General features: G+C 38.9%; 1 protein-coding gene across 3 annotated transcripts in view; it reads left to right on the top strand.

The window, feature by feature from the left end:
• Positions 1 to 23410, top strand: part of DLC1 (DLC1 Rho GTPase activating protein) — a 213471-nt gene that overhangs the window by 151146 nt on the left and 38915 nt on the right. The window contains exon 1 of one of the 3 annotated variants that reach the window (XM_030491472.1): positions 23212 to 23299. The exons of the other annotated variants lie outside the window; for them this stretch is intronic. Within the exon in view, the coding sequence (XP_030347332.1) occupies positions 23287 to 23299 (13 nt within the window). The 5' untranslated portion in view covers positions 23212 to 23286. Of the gene's footprint in view, positions 1 to 23211; positions 23300 to 23410 lie in introns of those variants that run through there. 3 annotated transcript variants of the gene reach the window in all.

The following is a 23410-nucleotide window of genomic DNA, read 5'->3' as shown; positions in this document are numbered from 1 at the left end:
GCAAGTAGGCGATTTCTTTCTGCACTTGTGATATCAATTGGCTCTGTTTTTTAATTAATTCTGTTTTGCAATATTAGGTAATAGGTAACATTCATTAAGAGCTCCAAATTCTTTATTGGCTTTGAAACATGGACATCTCCATCAGCATACTGGTCTAGTTCCCAGCATAACCAATTAAGTGGGAGGATACAACAGTGGGAAGATATAGAAGTTACCTGAGCAGTTTCCTTCAGGCATTGGGCAGAGTGTATTTGGCAACATCTCTTTCTGCATGAGGAGAAAGTTGGAAAAACTTGGCAACGGTGTGCTAATAAACAAAGAAAAGTTTAGTGCCTGCTTCTGTTGATAGTTGGCTGTGGAGGAGAAGGGTTCTCAGTATTTTCAAACCACCCTGCAAATGAAACTATGTGATGGTAATACCTAGACCTGAGTTGTGGAATGGGCTGTGCTTATTTGCACATACAGAATGTTGCCCATTCCTACACACCCCAACAAAAATGTTTTTGGTGGGGTTTACATTAGCTGTATGCTAATTTTGCTGGTGTTACTGCGCCATATTTTACACCATTATCCTTCTATAGAGATTACCAGCCATTTTATTTTAAGGTCAGAAAACTGACATGATTTCATGGACATTTTGTTTCTTCTTTATTCTGAAGTAAAAATAAATTCCTCAGTTAAAATTCTCTTTCTGTTTTGTGTATATTAAGAAATTATGCAAAAAAGCATGGACCTAGCTCTGCAAGCCATTATTCACATAAGTTACTTCCAACTTTATTGAATTACTCATAGGAATACATTTGCAGAATGCAGTTCTACTATTGTTGAGAAAATACTAATTAAAAAAAAAAAAAAAAAAGACTATTTCTTGCCAAAAAAACTCAAGAGTTTATTTGTCTTTTAAAAGTAACATTTATTATAGTTTTCACAAGAAAGATTAAAGTTTTAGCTAAAGCAAGCAGTGGTTTTACTTTCTTATTGCACATCTTTTGGGAAAAGAAAAACTTTAGGTCATGAAAAATTCCAACAGTGTCTTGTATTTAGAAGCGTTAAAACCTGAATTAAAGAACATAATTCAGATGGAGTTCTGGTGACTGTGCCAAAGATGACATCGCTGGCTGCTGACTGCATCCAGATTTTTAGAGCAGGTGTGTTGACTCATTCCCTGAGAAGCATGAGGAGAAACTCTGGCTTCACTCCAACCCCATAACGTGGGGGCTAACTCAGCTCCATCCTTACTTTGGGACTAACCACCGCTGTCAGACACACCAATCCGCATGGAAATGCGAAGTATTGCTTTAACATGATATTCCAGAGAGATTAGCAATGCTCTGTCAGAAGGCTAGGGGATGATTTGCAACCATACATTTACATCCCAAGTTTAGTTGCTCTACTGCTAACGCAGCTTGTGTGTTGGGAGGTTTATTGTAATTGCAAAAGCAGCAGCCCCTCAGATGGCCACTTTTCCTGAGAAAGTTGCTGGATGCTTGGCCTGCGACTCCTAACTGGTTTTGGAAAACATGTGTCTTTCCCAACACATTTTGAACATTGTTGCAATTTTTATTGGAGACTGTCAGTGCTTGCCTTAGTGTTTAACGCTGCCTCTGTTAGGCGGTGTGTCGTAAACGTCATGGTAGTTGTCACCTTGCTGATAGCTTCCTGGTTACCATTTTTTCTCTCCAAATGTGTATTATAGGACATTTATAGGCATATATTTTAAATGAGCTCACTGTAGTAAGGATGAGATCGTAAGGATTTTACTTTACAAGTTATTTCTGTTTAACAAATATGTACCTTTCTAGTAATCTGAGAAGTGGATTGGTGCAATTTGAGGGAGAGTTCAGAGAATATATCTGCTTTCTGAACCCTTCCCTCTTCCTTTAAATCTCTCACAGGAAGTTTGGAAGAACCCACTGGCCTGGCAGAGATACCTCAAAGTGAACAGTGAGCAAAGAAAAGAAGACACCTTTAAGGAAAGCACTATTCTGACAGCTCCCACATGATTAAATGCAATGGCTATTAGTGTCGCTGCCTTAATTATTTTAAAAAGTAAGAGTTGCATTTATCAGAAGTGCTAGCGTTGCTATATCCAGTGTCATCACAATTAAAACCTCAGGAGTTCAATGAGCACATCCGGTTGCAGAGAGAAGTACGGTGGAAACCAGAGAGTCACTCTCTGGACTAGTGAAGTTCATAGAACATCTTTCTGCCCGTTTGGAAAATATAGCCACAAAGTAATGAAACCCCATGTCATAATGCTGTTTACGTTTCTATATATGCAACAAATGCATTTATTTGTGTAGTCTGTTGGCAAGTGTCAAAATGGTGAAATTAATCAACAGCTCTCTCATGTTCACTGATAGCAGTAGCTGACATTTTTGTTGCTAGTATCAAAATGCTCGAGGGACGCTGGGTCCTCTCTACAGTTTCAGTGCACTGGAGCACCTCTGTGGAAGTCAGGAGAATGATGGCAGCCTGAAAACTAAATTTTCTTTAAATAGGAAAAGCTGTTCTAGCAGCCTTATGATAATGACTGATCAGGATTGGGTTTTCTGGGGAGGCTTACACAGCCATCCCAGATCTCTCAGGTGAGAAAAAGGGACTTCATGCAGAGTTTGCAAACATTCACCTTTCACAGACCCTTAATCTTAATTATAAAAAATAAAAGCATCTGGAAATAGGTCACTGTAATCTCCAGTCATTCGTTGTGAGAGTTTTGAATTTCATAGTGCAAACTCTCTTTTGAAATATATTTTTAACTGCTGAATACCTGTGATTATTTTATTCAAGGTATCTATTTGTTTAAGCAATGCTTCCCTGCAGTATTTTGTATTTTTTGTGAAGCCAAGTAAATTTAAATATGAAAGGTTTTATTTAACATATATTAGGTTCACCTTAAATGCTGGTTCTGTGTCTCCTCTTCTTTGCTGTATTTTGCTTCCACAACTCATTTTCTAAAGTCAATGGGGACATTTGAAATGTGAAATCAAGATGTGAAGTAAGATGCTTGATGTGGTTGCTGCGTGGCAACCCACATTCCAGCTTACAGCTAATTACGGGCACTGCTGACATCTGAGAGCTGGGAACAAACTGGGATGTTACATCTGCATATTTGTACAGTAAAATCTTTTCCACAAAGTATTATTTTACTTCACAGAGCCAAGGGCAGTCTGCAACATGAATATTAGTAGAAATATAATGTTGTGTTAATAAGGGACAGTAAAAGACAATGTAGCTTTATTAACTTAGCATAGAGATAGACCATGGACCAATATATTAATCATAAACATTCCTCTATTGACCTCCCAAAGGGCCAGACTCCTCCAACTAGGCTTATTAATCCCCATGGGAATAATAATACCCCATTTCAACAGTGAGAACCAAACACTTGTCTTGGTTTTAGTTGATGGATGGCCTAACTATTTTTATTTTTTATTTCTTTAAGAGAAATAATGTTCCTCTCCTTTTTTGAGATCAGACAGCATGGTAACAGACAGAGTCTGAAAATCTCTGCTGGATGGGATCATTGGTGATGTACTGAGTACTCACTCCCATAAATACCAAGTTTTCTTTCTCTGGGCAGTTTCTTTTCATGATGCTATTTCCAACATATGGAAAGCTCATTGCTTAATATAATAGACCAATACTTCCCTCTCCTGTATGTTGTATCCAAAAGTGACCTAAACATGGTGAAATAATAACCCCACATTTAATAATATTGTAAGACTATCAGCCAGCTACAGCAGATTTTCCAAAGGGTATATTGACAACTTGCATATGCGTTTGCAAATATACTGGTTTCAGCTTCTCTAAGTTACATACATTCATGGCTAAAGTTCATCAGAGAAAATACAGCCTACTTATTTTTGCCAATATATGAAAGAAGGGAGTTCTCATCTTTTCTGGAACAAGTTAGATTTAAAACTAGGAGAATCAGGCTCTGCTTCCTCTAGAGCATTTAGTGATCTAACAGCAAGGAATGGGCTGGCACAACTCTTCAGTAAGTCATTTCCAGTTCACTTTTCCCAGCACCTGTCTATTTCATAAGATAAGAGAACAGACCTGTGGAAAAAGGATACATGCTGAAGCATTTCTCATCTCAGGTTTTCATTAAAACAGTTTCTTGTTTGCTTTTCTGGGATCTTTATTCTAGAGAAATAATTTTTTTGTTTGTTTGCCTGTTCCTGCTAAATGTTTCTGTTTCTCTTACAAAAATAGTAAAACTGAGCACAAGCTACAGAATAATATTAAAGTCCAGCTTTTCTGTTAGCAAGTACATTCATTTCTTTCTGCGGTGAGTAAAACAATATGAGCTAGATCCTCTACCAAGCCAGTGGGACACAATAGGGACTATAACTAAATCCCCTACTTCTGGACTTCATTAAGATAGATAGATTAAAAATGTTAGTAAGCCCACATGCATTTTGCTGTAGCCCTCAGAAGCCCACATCACTGTGATTCAGCAACAAAAATGGCTACAGATTTCTTCTCTTTCCCTGAGCAGTTACATTCGGTTTCTAACTTGTGGCCTTCTCTTGCACTGTGACACGGGTTTGATGACCTTTCCCAGCACTTAAAAAAAATCTTTCTTTTAATGCAAATTGTATTTGGGGGTTAAGTGAAATAAACAGTTCAGTGGTTGAACCCCGGATGTTGCACCAAACACCAGAAAAACAACTGCATATATTTTATTCACTCTACTTTTTTCCACTCATTTATATATATGGCGTATGCTGCTATATCCTATTGGAGAACAGACATATTTGCACTGATTTTCATGCATCAGCTCCCACACAAACCCAGCTGTGCACCAGCCCCAGAGTCCTTAATTTTGTTCTCTCCTTACACAGGAGGCAACATTTTAAAAGTATTTAGTTAGGTGCCATGAAATGACTTCATGGAAATTGCATGGCTTCAAATACAACCCTGAGCACATACCTAGTAAGGGAGAAAGGCATTTCTCCCACAATCCAAGTTTTGGGAGGGTAGAGAGTGAAGACTGGAGGTACAAATCCCAGGTCCAGGATCAGTAAATCAGTCCACTGTGCAATCTCTCCCTCCTTTCTATGCAAGTCTTCTGGCTGAAGTAGCATCCAAAGCTCTCAGCCAGTTGCGTGGGTCACAGGACCCCATGCAGAGTTACAGGATCCTGCAAGGTCTCTGGGGGAATTGCAGGCTGTCAACAAACTCTGCTTGGAAAACAAAGGAGAGTATGAATAAGCCTCTTTCCCTCTAACAAAGGAGAAGTCCAGAAACACACATTTTTCCAACAATTGGTCTGCAAGAAGAGTCGATGGAGACAGCAAACACGGCCAGGAGGCAGCACCTGGAGGGATGGGCACTGGAGTTTGGAGCAAATTAAAAGTCCATAGTAGATCATGGAGGCAAAGGAGGAAGAACTTGTTGTTCCCTACATAATCTGAAGGTAAAGGGTGAAACAGTTGGCAAAGAAACTCTGGTTTGTGTGAACTTGCGCAAGAGTTTGTTTCATGGGTGTCTACAGTACACATAGCAATGACAAGAGAAAACATAAAATCCTTGTAACCTCAACACTGAACATTTCTTCTGGGAGTCTCCTATGTGTGCTCAGTGCAAGTGTCTGTCCAAAGAAAGTGCTGTGCAGGCAACGCGTGTGACAGCTGTCATAGATGACCCTCATAGTCTTCACAGGCAATGCAAAGTGTGATGCCTTTTCCTCTGCTTGTGCTACAGGAAATGCTTTCAGCATGCTTCCTCATGTCCTTTAAACTGTCATCTAAAATTCCCTCTGTTGTTTCCATCATTTCTTTGCCCTTTCTTGCACCCTACAGAGTTTCTGCAGTATTAGCTCTGATTGCTGTATTAATATTTTGGTACTGCATTAAACAGCTAGTTTCATTTGTTACCCCCTAGTGCTTGATGCTTTTTAGCACAAGTTCAGGTCTGAGAAGAAGAAATTATTTGCATTTTCACTACAATTTACGCAATTTCTTCACTCATTTATTCACATGAGACTGGTCCTGCCAAATATTGTAACATTAAAGGAAGCAAAAGTGGTTCTACTTGGAAATCTTACAGAAAAGTCAAGTCATACACTAAGTCCTCGAACAAAATAACAGCTGCAAAAAAACAAATGACACAGGCTTTAAAATGTCACCATTGCAAAATCATGAGGAAATTCTGATTTAATTATGTTTAATTATCTTTAATTTGAAGAAAAAAAATCTACTACACAGCATTTCAAATGCAATTGCCTCAGTAAGGAAATTTTGTCACAGTGACAAAACGTCAACTATACATTCATAAACCTATGCTGAAGAACTGATTTACCTATGCCTAATCAATACAGAAAATGTACTACAGTGTGTGTGCAAAGGAGATTAAATCAGTTAAAACATGTGAAATTATTTTGCTGTCCCACTCTTGCAAAATTGAACAATTCCTATTTTCCTAATATTTGATACCATTGAAGTTGAAAGTAAAAAATCTACTTTTGCAGTCTGTGCTCTTCCCAGTTGACATGGGTGATCAGTATACAACAGGAAGGTTTCTGACACTTTAAAGACTTCTTCAGCCAGACCTCAAGTGAAGTCCTTTCTGTTCATTTACTATGAAATAATAAGACCAAGGTAAATTTGAACTCTGTATGTCTCAGATAATTGTCCTTTTATTCCCAACAAGTCCTTGTCACTGGAGTATGCATATAGGTATAAATGAAAGATGCAGGTCAGAGAAGTTCATGAGAAAGTAGCTGAGACAGAACTTCACCCTGAATATGTAAAAAGCAGCAAATACAGAAGGTGAGAAAGTGGGTGGAAAAGGGAAAAGAAAATTAAAAAGGCAATTTTCTACTGATTTCAAGCTGAACAGTTCTAGGAAATATGAGAAAGTTCTTTCTTTTTTATTTCTCTTACCAGTACCATTACCCCCATTAGATAACCAGTCTGGTTTTGTAGTCCGAGAAAACTGAGCTCTAGGAATCTGAGTCCTGAATATTTAGTTGAAACTAAATGGACCTACAAACCATTTGGAGATTTACCCATCACTGAATGCCAGAAAATATGAAAGTGATCTGTCTTAGAGTACTTTGTGTTCCTGACAGGGAGTACTGGGGACTCACTGTCTTATTGCATAATATTGGACTCTAGTAACAAAACATCTGTTAGCAGAGAATGCAAGCTGCAGATAACTGTTGTATTAAAATTGCCAAGAAATACATATCCTCGGAAACTTAAAATTACTTTGGTAAAATGGTGCAGAATGGTATAGCTACACCGGTATGGTTATGTCTTGCATCAAGGATTTCAAATAACACAACATAATCACAAAGGTTATCCCTAGAAAAGCAGACTATGAGTGATAGTGGTAAGGTAAAAGTAGACTACATGGGATGTATACCTCAAGACATACCATATACCAAATACAAGCCCGTACATTAAATGCAATCTGTATTTTTTCCTTCTTCTCTAAAACAACACATAACAATTTCTTTCATGGCATCCTGGATATAACTATTACATTTAATGTCACCCACAAGACACTGACTTGCATTAGGAGAAATCTACAGCCACCTAGGTGAGCTCTTCTCTCTGAAATAAGGAAGATGCACCCTTTTCTAGGCCCTGGTAGCCATGGAAGTGTGGTAGTAGTCAGACGCACACCGAGGACAGAAACTTCCAGCAACTTTGGGTCTTGTGCTGGGACTAATTGAGCTTTTTCCTCTTGCTGCTATGGTACAACAGTGAGTCAGAAGCCATCTGTCCTGGAGGGTGATGAGATTCTGTGAGTGGTGCCTAAGGGTAAAGCCCAGGAAAGGGAAAAAATCTTGCAGGGTGTGTTGAACTCCTCCGTTTTCTGAACTCGAACTATAACTATAAACCAAAAAATCTAGCTGGTTTTTGGTTTTCTTTTCCCTAGGAAAGCTGAAAAATACTTAGGTAGTCTATAGCAGTTTGGCTGTTAATAATCTCTAAGAAATTACTGACAGTAATTAAAAATGAATGTTTTTCTGTATCATACAATCAGCAATCAGAAACTGCTAGGAAAAACAGTGATGATGTGAAATCAGTCAACATAATGTGTTTTGACAAGTCTTCTCATCAAGAAAATAATTACCCAAACCACTAAATATGTAGGAAAAATACATCTTGCAAGTCTGGCAAATGATGACTATGTTCCTTCTAATTTTCATCAGTTTTTTCTATGAAATGGAAGAATCTTCTGAAACGTATCTGTAATTGCAGCTAACCCTCCAAAGGGAGGTATCCAAGACTGTTATTTCTGGTGCCAAAACAAAACAAATAGTTGGCAGTCAAAGCACACCCACCCATAAAGTACATTTTGGTCAAAAGTAGGCAACTCCATTTTGACTCCAAGGCTCACATCCCATCCTTAGCTCATCACAGCTGCCTGAAACACCCAGATATCTGAGGTGCAACAGTGAGTGAGGAGATTGCATTGTTTGCTGATCAGTATGAATCTGCTTTTTTTTGATACCTATTTGCCACCTTCACAAAACATTGACTTGATTTCCAGCATTATTCAGGATTATCCCTTTTTAAATCTCTGGTGGGAGGTAATCTCTTTGACTATGGAATCTGTCATCGGGCAAGGGAAGAAGGTCTATATGTTTTAGGATTCCTTTGTGCCACTCCCTCACCTCTTCCTTTTTCGTCTTCCCATGTGTTTTTATCTGTACAAGTGATTCCCCACATTATTCTTCACTTCTTGGCATCAAAAAAAAAAAAATCAGAAGTGATTTTAAACTTGGTTAATCCTGTCCTTGAATTGTCCAAGGGATCAGGAATGAATAAATGAGAGGTTAGTGTTAGTTAATAAAATAGAATTCAGTATTAACTTGGAGTTGCTCCTCTTCTAACTTCAGATGCTATCAGTCATCCATACGCACCCTTAGTATGTTTCAGATCTTTTATATGCACAGATGTGATGCTTCACCAAGTGTGCCTCTTCTTGCTTTCTTCTGGCAGCACTCAGTCATAAAACTGCAGAGCAGCCTTACCACATAAAACTCTCTCTGATACCACATTCTGAACTACTTCATATGCTAGTAAGGAAAAGCTGAAAAACGCGCAACCCCACAAACAAAATAAAGTAACAAATTGGAAGGCAATAACAACTGGTAGCACAAAAACCAAACCAACCAATCAACCAAAACCTTAGATCAAATTTGATCAGGAAAGGAAATACCAACAACTGTGCCAAGGCTCTGACTAAGAGAACAAAAGGGCTCCCATCCACCAGCTTTCCATTAAACAAAGCTCCATCCTGGAAGAGTTTAGAAACTGAAAATTATTGGACTGCTGCTGAAAAAAACCCAGCTATTTCTAGGAAGATAAGATGTTCATGCCCAAGTGTGAAATAAAAACTTTCTACCCAAGGCAAGGATTGGGTGGAGCATATGTGAGACCTCAGGAAATGCATAGTATGTTGCATATGATATTCATGGCCTCTGGCAGTCCCATGGATATCCTGCTTGTTGTTGCTATGAGTGTTATGGTAGTACACACACATTTTTTGCACATTTTCCTGCTGGTTTGGTAGGGGAAAAGAAAGTTGTAATCACAACTTGTCACTTGCCTGACTTGCGTTTTAGACACTTTTCATATCGGCTATACTTAAAAAGTATTGATGGGTGACAAATTTGCAGAAGTTAGAGATGGAGAAGGCTTAGAACATTGTCATTTCCATTCTCCTAGCAGTGCAGGACCATCTCTCTTGCTCATTTCCTAGCAATTTACCAGGTATCTTGTCCAAAAAGTGTTGTTCCATTTTCTTTGTGAGTTTATTCCACACTTGAGCAACTACCATTGTCAGGAAGTCAAAGTGAACTCAAATTGAACCTAACAAAACCTTTTCTTAGGGCTCAAAATAGTTCATTTGCTTTTTCTTTAATTCCATGCATCTCTGACTTGATGATTTCTTCCAGAAGCAAAAGTTCCAAATTTACTTCTGAGAAGACTTTTCCTGGCCCTCCAAAAGTAGAAGATACAGGAAATTGTATGAGAAGTGTCTGTGTAGCTGTCACCATGATTTCCAGGCTGGAAAATGAGAAGAAACATTCAGAAAATAGATTTGTTTCTCTGAAGAGATTTTTCTTTGTCTCATGCATGCAAATGATACTCTAAGTAGTTTTGTATGCGAGTTTTATAGTTAAATGTTATAAAGGGGTACTTTGAATTTTTTATGGTCCGTTTTAATTAACTGAAGCAAAATCTGCTTTTCTGAGTGATTCATTTATCCTATCAACCTTTCTATTTTTGTAAGATTAAATCAGGAAGTTCGCATTAAGCTTCCTTTCCTGGAATTCCAGTTGAACATTATTACCCTTTGTTTAGACTGTATCACTTATTCAGCTGATAAGAGTAGACTATATTCCACTGGAGATAAAAAGATACAGCAATTCAGATTCCCTGAGGAGCATTCTGTATTTTCCAGTAAATGACTATACCTCTACATGCTTCATGAAGCTACTAAAAATGATTAAATGTTTTAAATCTGCAGATATGAAAGTGTATACTATTACAGTGATGTGCCTCAGCAAAGCATACATAATTTTCTTTTGTTCTTGACAGTAGGAGGCATGTTATAGCTTTGCACCATGTAGTTCTCCTTGCGATCCTGCAGCTTGATCGTGATCTTCAGGACACTGAAAAAGAACTCAGGTGAAAGACTAGATACTGATTCTAAGAGAATAAAAATTTGGAGTAAGACGCATGTTTTAAATTCTAAAGTAATTTGTCGTGTTTTAAACTCCGAAGTTGTCACTTGAAATCTTAAAATCAAGGTGCATTCCTAAGGAAGACCTTGTAAAATGCTAGATCCTAAGCAAGGGGATCTTAAGCAAGATATGTAGTATAGGTTGTTACAACAATCCTTAAAAACCTACGTATTAACAGTGATGTAAAAAATATACAATATACATATACTCATTAATACTGGACTGGTTTCTGAAATTACAACTATATACTACAACTATGTTTATACACAAACACATCTGCTGCCTGCATTCTTTGAATACTACATTTGTTTTACTCTGAAGTATCCTGGATCCTGATCCTATACGTGAAAACTACCTAGATTTACAATGCACTTAGCTTCTTAGATAACTGCAATTAATTTTATTTACTTTCTGGTGGAGTGGGTTTTTTTGGTTTTGTTCTGGGTTGGGGTTTTTTGCCTATTACAAAGTCTGGCTTTGCAAAGCAAAATGTAACACCTGAATTTCTTGTGAAGTTTGCACCAGAAGCAGGTAACACTCCAGTTACGCTTCTAGCATAGCCCAGCTGAATCCCAGATTCTTATTTCACAGGATTTCCTGTGGTTACTTAGTCTTTCATCATGAATTAGAGTAACAGCTCTGCTTTTCTCTCCAGCCAAAGGTATCTTAAAACATATTTACTGATACTTAGAAGTGGGGACACAAATCTATAGCCTTATACAGGGGAAAGATTTTCTAAACCATCTAAAATATATGGGAGCACAGTGTGATAAGTATTCATAAATTGACTCCTCCCCCAAAATGATAGATATATAATTCTATATATATTTATAGAGTAGACAGTCAGAAAATAGATATTTATGTATTTTAATGTATTTTTATGTTATCACATATTTGTAAAACATGAAATGAATTTAAGTCTGCACAAAAAATACTCTTCATCTTCCCCAAATCCATCAATATCTAGTTCACTTGCATATTATGCAAAATCTCCATGAATTAAATCATAAAAACAAACTTAATGTGGTTGTTTGCAGAGGACAAAGAACTCATATTCATATTAACTTAGAGGGGGCTAAACCTAAAAGGTTTCATAAAATAACTTAGTGTCTAACCCGAATTATTGCAAACAAAGATCAAAAGAAGAGCTTATCAAAAGTGGAGACGGTTTATTTCCATCTTGGAACAAAGGACAAAAGACACAGTGTCTTGTCCTTTCCTTTGAGGTTTCTCTGTCTGCTCCTTTCCACTCCCTCTCCTGATAGGCTGCAATGTCTTGATGGCTGATCTGTTAACTTGAGCACAATAATCAATTCTTGGGAATGTCAGCTACTTATTTTTATAACAGGAACAATGGAAATAGCATCACATTGTTAATAGAGGTAAAAGTGATTAAAAATACCCTCTTGAGTTTTCCTTTCTAGCTCCCAACGTCACAATGCACTGGAAATGATCCAGAACAAACTATGACTGTAGAAACATACATTTTTACAGGAATTGGAGAACTTTGATTCATCTTTATCCTGTGAAGGAATGCTTGTCTTTTAAAACTGCTGCTGTATGAACCAAGAATAGCTAATTGACTTTTAATGCATACATTTTTTTTTCAGATTACTATTTCAAATCTAAAGCAAAACAGACATACTCATTTCTAGATCACTCTTAGTGTATTTGTTTCTTTACATTATATGCATATGCAGTCAATGTCAAACTGCTACAAAGAAATCTAAGAGCCTTTATTTGCTAACACTGCAAATTGCAGAGCTACATTCACAAGTCTGGCATAGTATAGAGTTTGCATAGTAGCATGTTTTGAATGTGATACTGAGTAATTAAGTATAGAATGAAAAGGACATCACACTCATAGGTAACATCTTTTAAAGACATATTAAACTCATGCATAAAGTTGCATAATATTTGCCTGCCTTAAATAGGCTAGCATAAAGTTCTCCAGAATTTTAAACAGGCTCAGAAAATGTTGTTTCCTGCCCAACAGAGAAATACTATTAAGCACAACAATGCAACTATCCCTAGTGTGGTTTTATTTCCTTATTAAAAAAAAAAAAATCCTTCCATTGATTTTGAGGATATCATATCCAGTATAAGCTTCTGGATATAAAGATGACTAAGACAAAGATGATTCAAATAGGTGAAACCAATTTCAGTGTTACAAAGATTAGATAAACAGTGCTTAGTGCCCTCCTTTGAGACAAGCCACTCATTCAGTGCCAGGTATTATTAGAAATTCATTTTCTTAGCTGACACATGGACTTTTCATGCAGAGAGACCATTATGAAAAGCCTTGCTGTTCTGAGACTCTGTACTTTGATTTCTGGCATTATCAGCCAGATCAGAAATAGTAGGTACAAGTGGTCAGAGGATAAAGCATCAGCTTTTCATTCTTGAGAAGTTATTCTTAATAGAATAAGTGTTTCAAACAAAGTGTGGTTGAGATCACAAAAATGGTCTGTGAAAGAGCCTAAAAGTCCTATCACCTAAAAACTAAAGCCATGATCCTGCAAGCACTTATGCACTCAAATTTCATTCTATCCTTCAAACCAAATAGAGTTGCATAAATTTGTACGAACGAGGTTTAAATTCCTTTCTATCCTGAAATAAACAAAGCCCTTTCTGATCATGGAAAGAGGTCATGCAAGATGACAAATATTATTTCAGGACAAGCACACCAACCCATCATAATTATCTGAGCTTTCCATTATGCTCTGCACTACAGTATAGAGTAGCTGTAAAACGATAGGTAGGGTCTCCAATTTTTTCACATTATACTCTGTGTGCTCTGACGATTTCCGTCCTGACATAACTAATTGCTATCTAGCTGAAATTCAGCAGGATACTTGGAAACTATTCTTTTTCCTGTTTCCTTTACTACATTGTCCATACCCAAAGGTTCTGACCCCTGGATATCACGTGGCTCCATGGAAGTGTTAAATTAATTGAGAGATTTGCATTACCTGTACAATTGCAGATATGGTTTGCTCGGTCACAGTTCAGCCAGTCTAGCAGTGATCTTGTCTCGCAGTCTTCCTGTATTTTCCTTTTGAGTTGTAGATTCTCAGTTCTTTTTAGAAACTAGATATATTTTTCCTTTGGTTTGTATGCTTTTCCCTTTTCCCTCATTGGGGAACACTGTTTAACAGCTCTGGATCCAATGTTCTGCCTGCTTTTCATTTGCATTGGCCAAAGGAAGAGTAGATGAGGAAAAGAACTAAGGAGGGCACTTCTATCCCTCGCAGTCACTATCGACAGAAGTTAGCTATGAAGAAAGAAGAGGAAGAGAGAAATAGAAAGAAAGGAAATAGAAGAAAAGAGGTGAATAAACTGGCAGCAGGTGAAAGAAATACCGAGCATAGGTTCTACAGACATGAAGATGAGAAACTCTTATTCCAAGTACAAAGCTCTTTACATGGCTTAGGGGGGAAAAGGTGTTATCAGAAGGTAATGCAGGAAGCTATTCTGTTCTTCAGAAACAGATGCAGCACCCAAGAATCCTAGGTTAGCTAAAAGCTTGCCTTGGTGGGCAATAGCTTGCTATCTCAGAAGCAAAGCTAAGGATGAATTGTCCCACTTATTCTGTACCCTAGCCAGAAAGTTTCCCATGCGGCCCAAATCTCATCAGCTAACTTTCTGAAATGCAACAGAAATAGCAAAGGAGATAAGCTAATGAAGACTTTAGACACCTGACTAACATGGAGATGAACACCAGGTTTTGGGTTTGATTCAGTTTTTACATATTGGCAATCACATAAAATTATTGTCTTTGATATAAATGCAGAAAGCTTCTAACATGTATGTTTAAAACTTACTACTTTCAGGAGAGTTAATGATTTGGGGACATATGGCTCATAATCTTTTGACACACAGGATTCTTGCACCAGAGGCCAAGTAGGATGAAGCTTTCATTTCTAAACATTTTCCGAAGAATTCTATTTACTTCATCGGCTGAGAAATTCCATATTCTGACATGTTAGAAACTAAGTTTTCGGGATGTTTCAGGGTGTTTTTTCTTAGGGCTTTTTCTTAGTGCTGCCACTGATTTGCATTCAGGAACTGAGAGGCAGGCATGTGGTTTACGTAATTAAGGCTGTAAGGTCAATATGACATGCATGACAGATTCTAAAAAGCTACTAGTAAATCACATTGAAAGACCCGCATATACACCTTTCAAGTCATTGTGTATACTTCCTGACTAAAAATCAGATGCCAAGAGCACTGCTAATCTTGAGGTTTAATAAACCTTCTGTATCTGGAAAAAATAAAGAATCCTCAGCAAGGAAAATTGAGACTATTTCCGTAGTCTAATGCTGCTCATAAGAAATGTAATTCTACTGAGTGATGTAAAGGCTCTTGTTTCAAAGGAGAGAAAGTTCTGTTTTGACCATGAAAGGTGCAGGACATCCTATCACTCTTAATCACTTGCCCCATTGATCCTAGCACATGTGTCCCTGGCTGCCTTCAACTCTCTGAAGCTGTTGTCAAACAAAAAGCAGGTTAGCTGATTCAGACTTTTTTCTCCTGTGTTACTTTTCTCTAAACAGATCCTTCTCATTTTAGAATACAAGACCAGAAATGATCCATACCCTTGGTGGCCATACATCCTACAAATAATGTTGTTTATACATTGAACTGGGGTCCGTGAAGAAACAGTCAGGTTCCATACCTATTTAAGGCTTATTGTTTTGTACCACTCATCATATATGTTACTGAATGTTCAGTAAAATAACCAGAAACAAAAGACCTAAAGAATCCAACGGCGAAAAGGTTCTAAAAACATCAGAGCTGTATCTGTTCCATGTATGCAGTTTGTCAGATCCCTACAGGGCACATCACATTACCGGGGAAGCAGGACACTCAGTGGTGATGAAGGAAGAAAGGTGTTCTTTAGGATGCATTTGTTGCTGTACTAAAGGTGTTTTATAAAAATGTGAATCGTTTGCTATAGAATGAGTAAGCCTGTTATGGGGAAGCTAAATCTGCATTACTCTAGAATGAACTGTTTGGGTTTAACAGAGTTGCATGGGTAGCTCCTTAGCTCTTCCAAAGTACTATGCAAACACAGGCTTCAAAAATTGCCATCTAAGAGAATATAGAATTTGTTTCATTGCTGTTTTTTATTTAAAATACTAGTGACTGAAGGGTTTGCTTTGTTGCTTTAGGGACAGAACTGTTGTAAAGTTTAATGTAACATCCAGGTAAACTCAGTTTGCCAGGTGTACTGGACAAAGATTAAGGTAAAAGCATTCTCCAATCACTACTATCTGTCTTCGCATTTTGAAGTCTGATGAAAAAGAAAAAAGGCATTTCAGAACATGAGAGAACCCTGATTTTTTTTCTTTTTTCTTTAGTAAAAATAATGTTCTTTCATATATTGCCAGTAATAAGGAATAGTAGAAGAATATCTTTCTCTCTCTCTCCCTCTCTCTCTCACACATACACACACAATTTCAGAATTTAGATATTCAAAAACTGCTCTGGGCTAAGGTTAGATGTAAGAGATCTCCTGTCTCAAGAACAAACTCATTTACCATGACTCTTTGTAAAATGACATGAAGGCAGAAGTAAAACCTCAGAAACAAGAAGAGTAAAAAAGGTAGCCCTTCATAATGTGACAGTGTTGAAATATGAAAGCAAACTAACCACTTTCTATGTTTCTTTTTCTTGTGGTCATGTAACAGAATATGCGTCTTTGTTTTTAAAACATGCAAGCTGCTATTAACTTGTCAGTCACGTTTATATATTGTAATCATGTTCACAAATAATATCATATAGTACTCTCACTCTCTGTAACATACTGGCATAAAGAGAGAAATGTAGTGTGGAGGAGGAGGAAGCATTTTTCAGCTAAACTGGCCATCCATTTAGAATTCATAATCCTAAATTTTAGAGTGATGAATGAACACCCCAACAATTCTGTTACTCCTTCTAATCCCTGCCAGGTCTCGAATCTGTTGATGAAGGCCAAACAGCCACTTCTTTCTGCTTGACCCTCTCCCCCTGCTATTGCTGGCTCTCATTCAAGTCAGGATCACATTTATCTGGGTAATATACACCTAATAAATCTTCTCCAGCTCAGTTTGTTCTTGCTGGCAAGACACCTAGCTTCCCCCTCCACTTCTCTTGTCTTTCCTCAGACATCATTATGGGTGTTGACACTCCAGTAAGTTACTTCAGGTGCCCTTAAGTAACTGTCTGCATGTACACATCTCCCAGTAAAACACAAAGTAATTGCTGCTGTAAGCTCTTTTTCACTTAAAATAAGCAAGAGCATGGACATGGACTATGAAAGAAGCAGTCAAACTGGCAATCTGCAAGAGGATTTTTGATAGGGACAGTATCAGTATAATCTAATACAGCACTTTCTACAGTACATCTCAAGGGCTTTGCAAAAGAGGCACATATTATTCTCCCTACTTTATCTAGGGGAAAATGAAGTATAAGAAAGGGAATGGATAGACTAAGTCTACCCAATAAGTTAAAACAGGACAAGACTGCAGATAGATATGTTGACTCTCAGTCTAGTGTACTGTCAGAACAGGACCAAGAAGAATTATGAATCTATCCTGATTTACACCAGGCTTGACTTTGTTCACTGGGTTTATTAATATGCATTTTCCTTCTTCCCTGTCTCTGTAGCTCCATATTATATTAACTATTCATGCTACAATATCAAGCTAGTACCTCCCCGATGAACACTGAGGTGAAATTAGCCATCGCAGTGTGTGTGTTCCAGTTGCCATAGTTACCATGCTTTATTAAGTCATGGGCTTAAAATTATTTCCTGAGTCCTGGAGATTCCCCAAGGCTAAAACAGGAGCAGTCTTTCACATAATGGGTCAACTGGTCCAGGTGGATGCATGTGCCTATTTCCTCCAGAGGAAATAAGTTTAATGAATATAGAGTTCATTTAACTAAAAAGCCTTGGATCATACAAGATGGAAGATGGAAGTAAGAAAAAAATCTGTTACTGAAAGGAAGTTTTTCTTTTTTTTTTTTTTTTTTTAGTTACTATAACAAAATGAAGAAAAAGCAAAACAAAACAAAACCCCCTTTCTTTCCTTCCCTTCTACTCTACCCTTTTAACCCCAGCTGGGCACCGCATGGCTGACACGGTCTGTCCCAGGCTATCATGCTGGAAAGTCCAGCATCTCATGTGTATTGTAACAACACAGCTGTTTCATAAACCAATTTTTAAACACTGTTTTGACATGTTTAAGACATCAGTCTTTCAGTTTCCATCTACTTTCGTGGGCAACTTGTACCTGACATCTTGTTTTAATGAAGGTTACTGCTGTCTCTCTGTGAAAGCTGACCTTTTCTCTTCATCAGACTGGAGGTCATGCATGAACACAGAATGAGGTTTAGAAAAAAAAATGTACCTTACCATTGGCATGCCTTGGAAACTAGCGATTTTAAAGGTGGAAGGTAAAATCTGTTTGCTTAAAAATGAAGAGGAAAGAGCTGGTTGATTTAGCATTGATATAGCTGCTGTAACTAGAACACAGAGTGAAAACAAGAGCGTTGGTCTGAAAAAAACCTTCTTTCCCAAGCAACAAAAAGCTGAGATATATATCCTACTTCTATTACACATCATCATTAACTCGCTGATCTTTTAATCTTTCTGTAATATGTATTTTGAGAAAAAGCATCCTCCGTGCTGTCTTCCTCTTGCACTTTGCTGCACACTGTGACTTGTAAGGGCAGAGGAAGAGAAGCAGGGGTGCGAATCCAAGCACCACCATTGCCTTTCAAATGACCCACAAGGAGAGGAGAGGGGCCAGGGATGACTTCTGGTGCTGTGGAGCTCTGCTGTCACACCATCACCAAGGCAGCTACCACAGCTAAACCTAAGGATGATGCCTTGGCAGAGCCAAACCTTTGTTGCAGCTTTCTCTAGTGGAGTGTGTTAGAGTCAGCCCCCTGTGACCTACATAGACACTAGGTCTTCTAACATGACCACTTTCACCACATACATGCAAAGGTTTCAGGTAATTTCACGTTCAGATTCCTTGTGGTGAAGCAGTGATTGATTATGGATGCTTTTTTACTTATTTGGTAACAGAACAGTATTCAAATTTTTAAAGTTTAAGAAAAAAGGACTTCTATGTGCCACAAGCTATATATTTACTTCAGGTCATCTCTGAGCCTTCATCCATCACAGGTTAGAAATTCTAACTATCCTCCTCTAGCACTTCTTCTAAATAAAGTTTAGTTTACCCAAATCTGCTTTCCCTACTTTCTTGAAAGTTAAATTCAGTTGGTTATTTTTCCAAGGGTGAATCACTTCTTTTAATGTAAAAATACAGCTTTTAATTGAAGGGAAAGCAGACCCATTAACAGTGGCAAATTCTGCAGCCTTGTCCTGGTTTCAGGACATTTCAAAAAATAAATCGTCACCAGTGACAGAATCTCAAACATGATATGGAAAAGATACCCTACATCTCCACCAATTTCTATAAACCAGTGGTATTCCATGTAAGACAAGGAGCTGACCCTCTGCTATTACAATGGAATGAAAATACTTGTTTCCTCTCCTCCTCCTATTTCAGTTTATCTGCATTTATATTTTACCAAATTGTCTTTGTCACACTATATAATCAACTTTTATTTCTTACGCTTTAGTGCATCCATATAACAGAGTCTTTCTTAAGTACAGTGTGAACCTGGTAATTTTGTTTTCAGCCTGAATTGTTGAACTGTGTTTGAGGGCATTCAAAAGCAGGCAAAAATATAAAGCTCACTGACTCCTTCTTTTAAAATAGTTATATGGACCACAAAGAATGAGGCAAGGTTAATTTTCTTTATTTTTTACTGTTGAAAAAAATAAAGAAGAATATAAATGAAAAAAATCAGTGGTCAAATACAAGCAAGAGTCTCCTATGCATGATGAGCTGATAACATTTCTAATACTGTTTATTTCTAAAGGAAGATTACTAGAGCAGAAAGCCCATCAATTACAAGCAGTAGAACAGCACCTATATTTATTCAATATAATGAGTTTACTATGTATTTTGTTAAAAAGTACTTTGGAAAGATGCTTTCTTTCATTTTGTAATTCTCTACTAGGTGAAACTACAGCTTTCCTTCTCTGAAAGCAAGGCGCTTTTAATACCACTTATCTCTGAGAAGTGATAGTGCAAACACTCTTTGTCAAGAGGCCTGACCAATTACAGACTCCTTTAAATAATTACTTTCAGTAAAGTCAAGTGCTAGAAAATGCAAACTTAATTATTTCACTGACAATGGTTGGAACATGATGATCCTTTGGACTGTGGAAATACTACACACAAATACCCCAGTTGACAAGGAATCCAAACCTAGAGCCAGAGGCCTGGAAACTCGGGCTGAAACTGCTCTATAATCTATCATGCTGTTGCTAAGAGGGTACTAATACTAGCGTTTAGCATTGCAATCATGTGTCTGACAATCCTGCGTTTGTACCAGCAGGTCAGTTGACTAATTACAAATTGGGACTTCTCTGTGTACTGCACTATTTGAGAAAAAAGATGACAAGTGTACAGTTAACCATTAAGGCATTTGGGCCTGGGAGGGAAAACAGAGGACAATCAAGTCCTTATTATTAGATGCCGTCCGACGAATCACTCCCTTATGCAGTTACAACAGAAGGAGAATTCACCTTTTAAAGTGAATAATTGTGCCTGTCAGGCAATCCTTTACAATTACTTTACCATCCAGCGAGAGCTCATTGATTGCATTAAGGATAACAGTGCTCCACAGAAACAATCCTCTTAGGCAGGCTACTTCTAAAATCCTGTGTCTCTGTCAGGCAGCAGCCTGCTCTTTGAATAGCCAGAGAGATAAAGAAACGAAAATATTAAAGGCCAAAGCTCTACTCATTTCACAATGCTCTTTAAAGCCAGATGAGTGATTAGGGTGGTTGTAACCTGCTAAACACCCATGCCTCAGGTCGAATGCTCCTCTGAGCACGTTTTACAGAGAATGCAAGACTGGTGCCTTTTTTTCTCAGCTCCAAAATTACGCCTGTTTAAGCAGCCCTATAGAATTCTAAGTTAAAATGCAAGCCAGAGAGACTGCATGACTTCAAGGGTTGATAACAAACTAGAATCAAAGCCGCCTTCTTTCAGATTACCAGCAAGAATCTAATCCAGGTCAGTGATAATCCTCCAGCATCTATTTAGCAATGATACCAGCAGACAGACTGTTCCATCACAAAAGTCACTGGTTCTGACATAGCTGAGGGAATCCACAAAGACTGAACCAGGACAGAGATTCCTCCTTCTTTGTGGGAGCTGATTAGCTTTGCAAGCAGAACACGAGAGCTGAACTACAGCACAAACAGTGTTTTATCATCAGCATCATCATCCATTTGCTATTTTACAAAGTGGTAGAGGCAAGAATGATAACCCTTCATTTAAATACTAAGAGTATCCCATCTTCTATGTCTGGACGATATTTGTCAAGTATTCACCAATCTCGTCACTCACTCCTTTCAGAATCTTCAAACAAAACTCTCTGATTGCAAATTCTTGTTTTGCATCTACCACACAACCTTCTCGCTTTGGATTTTACTTTGCTGCTGCACGTATCTCCTCCTCTCATTCTTAGCTTTTTTCAGTTCCCCTTCACACTGCCAAGTCCTCCAAACTCTCCCCATTTTTTTTTCTGCAGAGTAAAAGTCCATTCTCTTCTTCCTCAAAAGCTTTCCTCTGGGTCCTATAAAAAAGCTTCCTATACAGAGGTGCACGCTTGGTCCAGGAAGCAGCCTAGGCAGTCTGTGTTTACAATAAACCCTGCTTTTTTACTAAGGGTATTAACTTGACACACAGTGGTCTTCTGGTTTCAGCATTATAATTGTGATGGAAACGCCTTAGTACCAGCATGCTTTCCTACTTGTTCTGGATAATTTTTTCCTTATATATTCCCCCCACCCCCCTTTTCCTTTTAAGGATGCTTATTGGAGAAAACATTTCTCTGTTCTCCAGAATTCAGACTCTGAAAATCACACACAATATGCAACCAGCATTTTCCATCTCATCATGACTATTCTGTCACTTCCTAGTCTAACAAATGCGTAAAACTATAGGCAATACAGACAGAAAGAGATTACCTTGTCTGTTCAAAAGCTGGGGCAGAGCGTATGTCTGTCTTCCCTCTGTTAGAGTTAAGAATTCACATTTTAAGAGCATGACCTACCTTGTAAATATATATCCTGGTGCCTTACAAGCAGCATTCAAAAATGCAGGTAAACGTGGCTATGCCAAAAGGAGCTAGAGCGAGTTTAGATATGAAGAGGTAATTGATTAAGTGGGTAACATATATAGAGTCAAGCTTGAAAATATACTGCAGTTCCATCCTCTTCGGGCTATTAAAGTAAATTAATGACCTGGAGCTGTGGAGGGGTTTCCAGAAACAACACTGTAATAGCCAACTGGCCACAGCTTGCAGGCTATAGAAGGAGGAGACGTTTATTCTTGAGCAAATTGCCTGCTCAGGCACCACACTACATACGCTCTATATCTGACAGATCATAGTGCAGAAACGACAACTGAATCTTAGAATAACACAAATGAGTATAAAATACGACGCTGGCTTGGAAGAAAATGAACCAATCATAATCTTTGATGGGACCCAGATATTTTCAGAATTTCACAGTACTCTTTTCCATGCTGATAGTTTGGCAGCCGCTCAAAAGTAGCTGTTTTGTGCCACTTTAAAGTCCTGAATGTGACCATCAACCAAGAAATAAGAATTTGAACAATCTTCACAAAATATACAGGGGAGTAAATGGTGTAGTAAGTGACTCCCAGGCACAGAGCCATGAAGCCAGGCTTTGCTTCGCTATCTGCAAGCCATGCCTATGGCCGTGCTGGGGTCCCCATAGGGAGAACACTTGTTGGTTTTATTTAGGTCCAGACTGAGACTTTAATGGTGTGCAGGGACTTTCAACGTTTCACAGCACTCTTTGACTCCCAAGGGGGGGGGGCACCAGCATCCTATGGTCACCCCGAACAGTTTGCTTCAGGCTAAAGGCTCAGCACCCCCTGTGCCTAGGGCTGCCCAGGATGGAAAAAACATTTAGAGCTTCGCCGATTGTTTATTGTGCACATCACTATCACCTAAAAGGCCACCGCGATAGCTGATGGCCATTAAAAATCACGAAGGAGCAAAGGGGATAGGAGCCATTAGACCGTCTTTGACCTCATTACCTTTGGTTAGTGAAGTTCCCCTTGACCCCCCTAGACGTGCAACGCGAAGCGGGGTGTGGAGGGGGGTGTGTGCGTCCCTTTCTGTTTGTATTTGCGGTCGTGACCAGGTAACCACTTGCGCGAGCTGCCCTTACTGGCGCGCCAGCGTCCTTCCCTGCGCGGAGCGGAGCCCGCAGTGGAGCGCGCCGGCCCGTACGGCGGGGCGGACCCTGGGGGCGGGGGCGCCCGAAGGGGCCGGGCCACCGCCCCGCTCCGCTCTGCTCCTCGGTGCCGGGTGTTAGTTGCGAGCCGCTGCCGCGCAGGCAGGCGGACAGGCGGGCAGGAACGCAGGCAGCCCCGCGGAGGCACCGCGGCAGGCGGGACACCATGATCCTCACACGTAAGCTCGCGGGTCGCCCGCCCTGCCGGTTGCGGGGGTGGTGGCCGCTGCGTGCCGGGGGCGCAGGATGCGGGAGCAGAGCGGTGGGGTTTGGGTGGACGGGGGTCCCCG

The sequence above is a fragment of the Strigops habroptila genome, chromosome 7 (assembly GCF_004027225.2).
Source record: "Strigops habroptila isolate Jane chromosome 7, bStrHab1.2.pri, whole genome shotgun sequence".
NCBI classification, from domain to species: domain Eukaryota; kingdom Metazoa; phylum Chordata; class Aves; order Psittaciformes; family Psittacidae; genus Strigops; species Strigops habroptila.
Note: the sequence above shows the minus strand (reverse complement) of the source record. Positions and strands in the feature narration are given on the sequence as shown.